A 9,716-nucleotide genomic window follows, 5' to 3' on the forward strand; every position below is an offset into this window, starting at 1 on the left:
TGTAACTGGAAATTAGTTGTCAATTAAAAATAAAGGAATGAGGATGTTTTAAGAGGCAACAGAGAAGAGACGGATTTTGACAACGATAGAGAAAAGGAGAAATGACACGATTGGCCACCTAATTCAACAGTCAGAATGGACGAATGTTTTATTGGAAGGAAAGATACAGGTCAAAAGGGGACATGGAAGACCCAGAGTGGAATATCTGGACGAGTTATTACGGAAAAGGCCTTACCAACAGATAAAACAACTAGCTAAGCAAAGAGAAAAGTTATAATACTGCACACATCCGTGTTTTCCGGCTAACCGTTGGTTGAGGAGAGAGTTTTGTTTAGAATTGTTTTTTTTTTTTCTAATTTATAAAAACTCGTTTTTTCTTTATATTAAATAAGTACTGTAATTTATAAGTACATACTAACTCAATTAAGTGTATTATTCGTGAATTTTTCGTGTGGATTACACTTAATTCCTTAATGTCCTATATCTAAAGTGTTTTGTTTTTAATGAAATGTTATCTAAAATTTTTCTTTAATTTTTGTTTGTTTTTTTTTGCATGGACAGTTTTAAATCCAAGACGATACTGAAGATTTCCCTTGAACAGAATGTCCGAGGTCAGTACTATACATGAAGTCCTCTAATTTAAATTTGCCTGGGTCCCACAAAATCGTAATGTGCCACTGATTGTTATAGCTCAATATAATAGAGCAATCTTTTTGCATAAATTAACAGGGTTTAAAAAAGGAAGAAGACAGTAACTTGTAATCAGAAATATTGTTATATATTTTCATTAAATATCATATATAGAACATCGAGCGGCTAGCTTATGTAAGCCACAATGTATCTCAAAACGTTTTATAAAATTATTGTGATGTGACGACTATCTCTAGTGGTATAAGTTTAATGTTTTGTTAGGTTTTATTCTGTCATAGCCTTTTTAAAACAGTATTATAAAGCTTTAAGTTTTCATTAAGGATAGAAGTAAAATAATTAAACATTTTTAATGTTTAAAAAAACCTGAATAAAATTTTATTTTGTTTACATTACAGAATAAAGTGTTTCTTGATTTGAGCTTTAAAATACTTGGAAAAAAATCTGGCAGTTTTGGACATTTTTATTTAGGAACATCTAGTGTTTTGTAAAAAATGTTATTAAAGATACCATACAAATCAGACTAGAATTCTTATCACAGATCATCTGAGTGCAAACATTTTGACTTCGTACAATCCTTTGGGAAATTTGTATTGTTTTCTTTCGGCTAAAAGTTCCAATCCGGCATCTTTGAAGAGTTTTAGAAGCAGACTTCGTGGACGAGTGACGCTGCTGTCTTGATTGTCCATTTCTACTTCGTCGGTGGACGATAAATTATCCTTTATTACGATAACGCCATTTTTTCTTAAACTGGCTTTGCATCGCTTTAGGAAAGTAATGAAATGGTCGTTGGTAAGGTGTCCCGTGACCCACTGACACCATACGACGTCGTAAGTGTTTGGTTCGGGAACAAAATCTTGAAGACCTAAAATGAAAATTAACGAGACAACTAAATTAATACGAAATAACTTATTTTCAGTATCTGCTGTAAGTATGCACTAATTTTCTCTTTCATTTAATTTCATACTTTTAAAACTGAAATAAATTTAAGATTTTAGTTTATAGATTTATCTAGTATATAGGTCAAAAAATATTTTATAATTTTAAGGGTTGATTATAACCAAAACAGATTACAATCAGCTTAACCGTCAACTTTCTCACCGACAAGAAATTTGCTTGGACGGAATATTTTAATTCATTGCTAAAAACCAGGATTTCTTATCAAGAGCCAATGAATTTCTTGAACGATCCAAGTCGGTTATACTAAAAGAGGACCCGACAACATCAATACTAAGGAAAACACGAAAGATTATAGCACTCCCAGGAGTAACAGCTTCATTAGAGGGGCCTCTCAATCCACCAACTAATGTTGCTTGCCCAAGATTATTCTTCGAAGCAAAAACACACAAACCGACATGGCCTTTAAGACCCCTAGTTAACAAACGCTCCAACCCAACATACTTCCTAGAGGCTGCACTAGCAAAACACGTTACTTCTTTAGTCCCACTCTCCGATTTGGTAACTACAGCTGCTTTGGATGCCAAATCTTTCATATTCACTAAATTGAATAACCTTCCCAGTTGTTCGTACCGGTTGTATAAAATACATGTAATTTCCTTATATCTGTCGGTACCACACTTTGAAGCCATCGTGCTTATAAATGCCTTACTACTGAGCTCTGGTTACCCAACATCACACATGTTAAATTTGCGAGAGGCCCTCTTACTCGTCACAGAAAACAATTATTTTCAATTTAATGGTAACATATACAAACAAACCCAAGGTGTGCCAATGGGTTCCCCCATCACCCATTTTAGCAGAGCTCATCATGAGGAATATAGAGTATCGCATTTTCCATGCCCCATTAGCAATCCACTATCTGGTCATGTATCTATGATATGTAGATGACATATTACTCGCATGGGATGGCTCTGCAGAGGAATTACAAGTTTATTGAAATGTTAGCATCTATATATCCTACCATCAGGTTCACTGTGGAAAAGGAACAAAATACCAAAATCTCTTTTCTAGATCTTGAAAACAACAGCATACCACATATTATCCCTGCAACTGCCTTCCAACCCACAAATTTTGTAAATTCTGCTATTACTTCTCTCATTTGGAGAGCACTCCTTTTACCGTTCACCCAGACATTAATAGACAAAGAATTGCACCTTATTAACAGGGTGGTGCATAATGCTGGGTATTCTACTTCCAGATTTCATTATCTCCTTAACCTTGTCAAGAACAAATTATTTCCGAAATCTTTCCTCTGCAACTAAGAATTCACTTTAGTACAACCTTTGATACCATTTTTGGGCCATATATCCCTAAAAATAATGCGTATATTTAGAAAACATGGTTTTTTGTTACCCATAGTCCCTCAACCAACATTAAGATGTATATTGTGCAATGATAGAGACTCTCTCACGTTGAATGAGAAATCAGGAATTTACGAAATCCCATTAAAACATACATTATCAGGGGAAGAAATCATACATAGGAGCAACCACCAGCTACACTCCTGCATCCTCGAACACCAGGAAGACATTAGAAACAACAGACCAACAACAGAATTAGCTAAAAAGGTGCTAAATCAGGATTATCTCCCGCTCTGGGGCCATACAAAATTGCTAAAACGTTGCGACGATTGAAGAGAGGTATTCATATGGGAGAGTCTTTACATATCCACTTTAACACCGTGCAATGCACCGACATTAGAAATTCCGCAACTGTGGATATCGCTATTTAAACAATCTAAATTATAAATTTCCTTTCTCAGTTACACCACAGCCAAATACGGCACCATTATTTATGTATTAAATATTTTGGGGTTATTACGTCATCACAGCACGTTTCTATACCTATAATAATTATTGCAATTTTAATATGTATACAGAATTCATCCACCTGCTTTACGTAATTTAAATAGTCCGTTAAAAAGCTAACTGTTTGAAAATTATAGTATTCAATTTTCGTCTGAAGATGACAGCTGTAAGCTGTGGAAAGTGCTTGCAAGTACAGTACATGTGAATTTTTACAAATCACCCTTTTAACATCACAACACTGATGTGTTAATCATTCATTACTGTATGTTGGCGTGAAGTGTAATATTATTTTATTTTCAGACTTGATCTTATTTTCCTATGACTCAATTAATACATTGCTAATTGTCTTGTTAGTAGTGACTGTGTATCAGAAAACTTTTCATCTGTGTAGAATCTAAGTGAAAATTACCAGCCAATACATTGATAATGATTTGGTTTCCCTTGTCAACATCTTCATCTGATATTATCCAAACACATTTGTTAATGGGATATTTTTTAATCTCATCAAATTTCATGTTGTACAAATAATTAAAATACTTTGGCTTCTGTAATGTTATCAAATTTGACACCGCTTTATTTACAATATTCAATCTACTTGGGACGGCTGATCTTACTTAACACTATGTCTAACACGATAAACATAACCACCATGTCTTTATAGAATTTGTTGCTGTCAAATGAGGTCTTTTCAAATCTCGATTGTTTTGCTGGGGTAAATTCATGCAAAGAAAAGAAGGAAGATTCTTTTCTCTGCTTTTTCTTTTTGGTTTTACATGTTGTTGAAATTGCATTTTTGTTGCAACTTTATCATTATCTCCATAAACATTGCACCACAATATATTTGACTTCAATGGAAATAAGTTTATTTACTGATGAATTTACATTAAGTAGTTCCAAAGAGTTTTGCTTTTTACTCTTGTCTCATAAGAATATATTTACTGGAAAATACATTCTTGTGAGACAGAGTTGCTAACTGAAACTTTCAAATGGCAATAGATCCAAGCCCAAAAACTGTGTGATTGTTTGGGAAAAGTTAAAATTGTTTTTTTTTTTGTTTATAGTTAATGTTACCTTTTGACTAGATAAAGCAAAAAGTAATAACTATACATGCTACATGCAAAATTTAAGTGCAAAAGTACCAATAATATGGTAATCTGGTGTGAAAGCTGCTTTATTGACAGTTACTATCTGAATGAAGGCATTAGTGATATATTTGGAACTTTATATTCTAACACTCAAAATATTTGAGTTTTTGTGAGTTTTTTAAATATTTGAAATACTCAATCTTCACAAAATATTGAAGTTATGCATTATGTATCATAGATCAAATTTCTATTATGCCAAATATGACTATCTACAACTGAAAACAATTCTTGAACATATTCAATAATAGATAATTGAATATATTTCTAAGCCTTACTGATGACATATTCTATAGTATTTACTACAATAAGAATTGAGCTGATGTGCTAGATTTCAATGTGCTAGACATCATTTTGCTGTTGTAGCTAAGCAACAAAAATTCAATCATCATATTGTATGTAGGATGTTGTGATATTTTTTATAATCTCAGATTTATTGAAAAAATGTTGGAAATTTCGAACAGAAAATAAATAACAACAGTTTAAACATAACATATATTCTGTATGTATAAAATTATAAAATATGTTGTATTTTGTAATGGACATGAAACATTTTCCTTTGCATATGTAGACTAATAAACATTAAATCCATTCTTATTACGCAAATGATTACAGAAAAAAAAAAAATACTATTTGAAAGATTAATATATTTTTTTTTTCTACAAAAACAATTTTGTGAAATGAATAAATATTTTTTATACTGAAATGGAAAGTGAAAATTGCCCAACATTTAGGAATTCCATACTTTCTTTTATCGTGGAAAAACTTCATTGCTTTATCATATACTATAAATTACACTTATTTTTCCCAGTTGGATGTTTATTAATTTTGTTACAGTTATATATAGTTTGTGTGGTCTCAGTGATTATTTTCTTCTCATTCACTGTTTTTTGATAGTCCAGCCACAGCATGCAACAGCATATTGCACCCTGGCAAGAAAAGTGACACAACTCAAAAATGCAGTATTTAAGAAAAACCTACTTAAAGAATACTATAAAACTTATAGTATAACACAAATAAACATCTACTAACCCTTTAATATAATAACCTATATAAATACACACCCACAGCCGTTACATTAACGGCTGTGGGTGTGTATTTATAAGCTGCTTTTAAATTTCAGGTAAGTATTTATGGCAATAAATTTGATTATATTCTGTAGTACAGGAATTATGGATCTGTAGCTCTGCTCTCGTCAAATGTGAGGTGTTATCAGTTAAATATAGGTGAGGTCTTTGAGTTATGTCACTTTTCTTGCTTTTCTAAAAATTTTTTTTTTGCAAGATAGAGATGTGACACTTGTTGTGAATGTTGGGGCACTTCATACATATTTTTCAATGACATAATCTCAAAACTGCCATTTTTTGAGCTGTCACTTTTTTGCCGGGATGCAATAGGTCAAAATTATTAGTTATAATTAGAACAATAAATGAAATCTGAGAGCAAAGTGAAAATTCCCCAAATCTCTGGAAATTACATTAATTTATAGATAGCTTCTAAAGTTTCGGTGACAGTTTAGAAAAGAAGGATTGATCCAGAATGGGATTAAACCCACAACTTCTTTATGCTGCATAGGTACATTACTAGTTACAAAAAATAACCAAAATTTATGCTTACATTTAACCAAAAAATTTAACTAAAATTTAGAAACTTTTCAATATAAACACAGATTAAAAAATAATATAAACAACTTACCACAACATATTAATTTATCCACTCTATTTGCTTCTGATCCAATGTATTCTCTAGCATGATCAAGAAATCTCTGGCTCTGTTCAACCATGTCAACAGTATCAAAGATCTTCAGTAGAAAATGTTTAGTGATTCTGCCAATTCCTGCACCACAATCTATTGCTCGAGAATGACCGAGAGGATTCTTTTTATCCTACAATATACGTATAATATGTAGTATCAAAATAAAAATTTTTTTAATTACGAGGAAAAAATTACTTATATAACTAAAACTATATCAACCTGAAGAAAAGTATTCAAGAATCGAGCAGATGCCTGAATGTCGATATTTGAGATTTCTGAAAATCCTCCAAGCATACCGTCAATTGTTGCTGGTACCATTTCCCAGTAATCTTTGCCTTTGGCATAAAATGTGGAAATATTTTCTGCATTAGCCATTGTATTTGTTTCTGACAAAAAAAAAATTTATTATTTGCTACATATAAATATGCAATCTATTACAATAAACAAATTTATAGTGTGCTGGAAGAGTAAGAACAGTTTATAATTTCAAATATAACTAATCTTAGCCTAAATTACTAAAGGTAGACATTATAACTATTTATATGTTTAGAAAATATTTAATACACAAACTAGAAAATATTTAAATAAAATACATAATCTGTAATACAAAAATATATGGAAAAAATGTCTATGAAAGATTTATAATATTTGGCAGAGCTCTAGGCTTAAGCATGAGAGGCACTAGCATAGGGGTGCAATGGCTTTGGGATGCCAACATCATGAAAAAAGTAATAGTATTAAAGATGACTAGAGTCAAAGGATTGCTGATACAAGCAGTGCCCCAAAAACCATATTCAAAGAGGTGTTGTTTTTAGCATCTTTTGTTTTAGATTTGCCTATTTGATTTTTCATACCAGACATTGTATTTCACGGGATTCTGTTTTGATCAAAAATTTTATTTTTGGGGTGCCTATTTTACTTTTCACACCATAATCCATTTTATCACGCTACAGCTGAAAACCAGTCTACGGCATTCAATAAACTAAAAAAATTAAATAACCAGTTAATTAGTTAAAGAAGCAGTTAACTGGATTAAAAGGTTCCTACAATAATACTAGGATAACATAGAAATAAGTACACCTAGACACCAAAAAACCCGCAAAAAATATATTTTAAGCAAATTAAAAGTTTTCTTCTATTTTAAATGGTCATCCTCAGATTAAGGAAACAAAAATAGAATTGTACTCCACAGAATGCAATTCTAATAATTCTATTTTTGCTTTTTCTAACCTGAAGATGATTGTTTAAAATGGAAGAGAACCTTTGTTTTGCTTAAAATATATACATTTTTTGCTGGACTTTTTGGTGTATAGGTGAATTAATATGTCTTTGAAACTATTTTACACATGTCTATTAAACAGGAGATACTGCTAACATTTTGCCCTGTATGTGAACTGGATGGAACAGTATAAAAATTAAACTGTGAACAAGTTGTAATAATGCCACTCATCTTCTTTATCAAACCTATTCATTGAATCTGTATTTTCCTAACATTGCCTATCTCTATGGCTAGTGTAAAAAGGATTTTTGAAAACTGAAATTGAAATTGACAGTATTATGATAATTGTGAACACTGCTGCCAAGTTCTAGACAAACTTCTCACTAGTTCAAATTCCAATTCCCAGAAATATGGCACGATATCAAGCCAGAGTTTGGGCATAATATTAAATATTGTTAGGCTTGTTATCTTAGGCTGTTAAAAATAGGACAGCATCTTATAACACAATACTGTATAAATATAAAAATCAGTCCCCCGAAACTAAATTTCTCACGGTTACTTTAATTTTCCATTAAACTTAGTGAGAATTCACCAACTTGGTGGCACAGATTAACAGTAATGGCAGCATGCTTGGTTTTCTGATCAGTAGTCCAACTTGTGTTTTCTGCATCATTAATAGTTGACTTCAAACGTATCAAATTCATTAAAATGCCATTGAATTCACCTTACTTCTAATAATCCAACAATCTCTTTAATCTGACACTGTCTCATATATGTTAGATTACAGAGACTGTACTCTAGTGTGTTTACTGTTAATCTAATGTGTTGATCTAAATGCAAGTGTAAAAAGTGCATTTTTTTTCAACAGAAAACTGGAATTAGAGAATATCATTTTGAAAAGATTGTAACAATCATCTATTAAAAATTTGAAAAATAACTTGTAAATTTTTTGACATATTCTGTAAATTATATATGAATAATTCAACGTAATGAGTAATTTTTATCAATTGTTACGATAGCAGGTTTTGAGTGTTCGTAACTTTCGTAATCCACGGCCAATATGCCAAGACGTACAGCAGAATGGATGCGACTTTCATAATCTATAATATCTTTGAAATTTCGAATCTAAACTCGCGGAGAAATCGCGAGACTCTGCTTTATTCGAGTAGTTTGGTACATAGATATATACTTCCTAGCACCCGATAAAAACTTATTGTCGGGAGACACGATATTCTAAATCAAGACTTAAATTATATAAACACAATCATAAACTTAAAAAAATATTTTGACATTCGACGTATCAAACATATATATATTTTTTAATAGGCCTTTGTAATGTTAGAAAACACTTTTCTGTAATCTCCTTCTTAAAATTGATTTTTATGATAACTGATAACTGTATCATTGGAGAGAATCTCATTTGTAGTCTGATAGTTGGACTCATAAATATATAAGTAAAAATGATGATTCATTAATATATTTCAGCAGCAGCTTCCACATTTTCTTGTAATTAACCACGGGATGAGAATTTTATATACTACTAGTCCATGTGCCTGGCATTGTTTAGACTTTCGAGGGGGGTGGAATTGAGTGAGGGCGATAAAAATTGAATACAAATGTAGTTCTGAACGAGGCAGTCGAGATCTTATTAGAGCTGTAGACCATGCCCATAGGAAGAAAAAAGGGAATAAATTTGGGAAGTCAAACCCTTCATTTTCCCTGTTTGAAAATACAATATGTTTATTATCAACATAAAAAATGTAAAATATAATCAGCAAATGAACATTATTAGATTATTAGTTATACACATCACACATATATAATTACAGTATTAAATAATCAAATTTTCGCATTGATTTAAATACAGAATGAAAAAAATGGCAAATAATAATAATACCACGTTAAAAATTACGAAATCTGTCAGCACGTAATTCATAACCTTACTTTTAATTACGTAATCTGTTTTCTTATAAGTTAAGGATGTTCTGTTTATTATATAACGACCAATGAAACGATCTTATCGCAATCTTATGCCAATTCATCAAAACATTTTATTTCCCGCGGAAAAGTCACCATTTTATGATCTATCGGCACCACCGCTACGGACTAAACGAATTTATATTGTAAAAATTTATAACATTTATTTTAATTAATAATAAAAAAACTCTTAAAAATTCCAGTATT

General features: G+C 31.2%; 1 protein-coding gene across 1 annotated transcript; it reads right to left on the bottom strand.

Annotated features, from left to right (window-relative positions):
* Positions 1-1,093: 1,093 nt before the first annotated feature.
* Positions 1,094-9,619, bottom strand: Ntmt (N-terminal methyltransferase). The gene is made up of 4 exons (XM_067271193.1): positions 9,477-9,619; positions 6,533-6,699; positions 6,254-6,443; positions 1,094-1,513 (listed from the first exon to the last, which is right to left on the bottom strand). The coding sequence occupies exons 2-4, from the start codon at positions 6,686-6,688 to the stop codon at positions 1,191-1,193; spliced, it is 669 nt and encodes a 222-aa protein (XP_067127294.1). The 5' UTR covers positions 6,689-6,699; positions 9,477-9,619; the 3' UTR covers positions 1,094-1,190.
* Between the last annotated feature and the right edge of the window lie 97 nt (positions 9,620-9,716).

The sequence above is a fragment of the Centruroides vittatus genome, unplaced genomic scaffold, assembly GCF_030686945.1.
Source record: "Centruroides vittatus isolate TY-2023 unplaced genomic scaffold, ASM3068694v2 contig_392, whole genome shotgun sequence".
NCBI classification, from domain to species: domain Eukaryota; kingdom Metazoa; phylum Arthropoda; class Arachnida; order Scorpiones; family Buthidae; genus Centruroides; species Centruroides vittatus.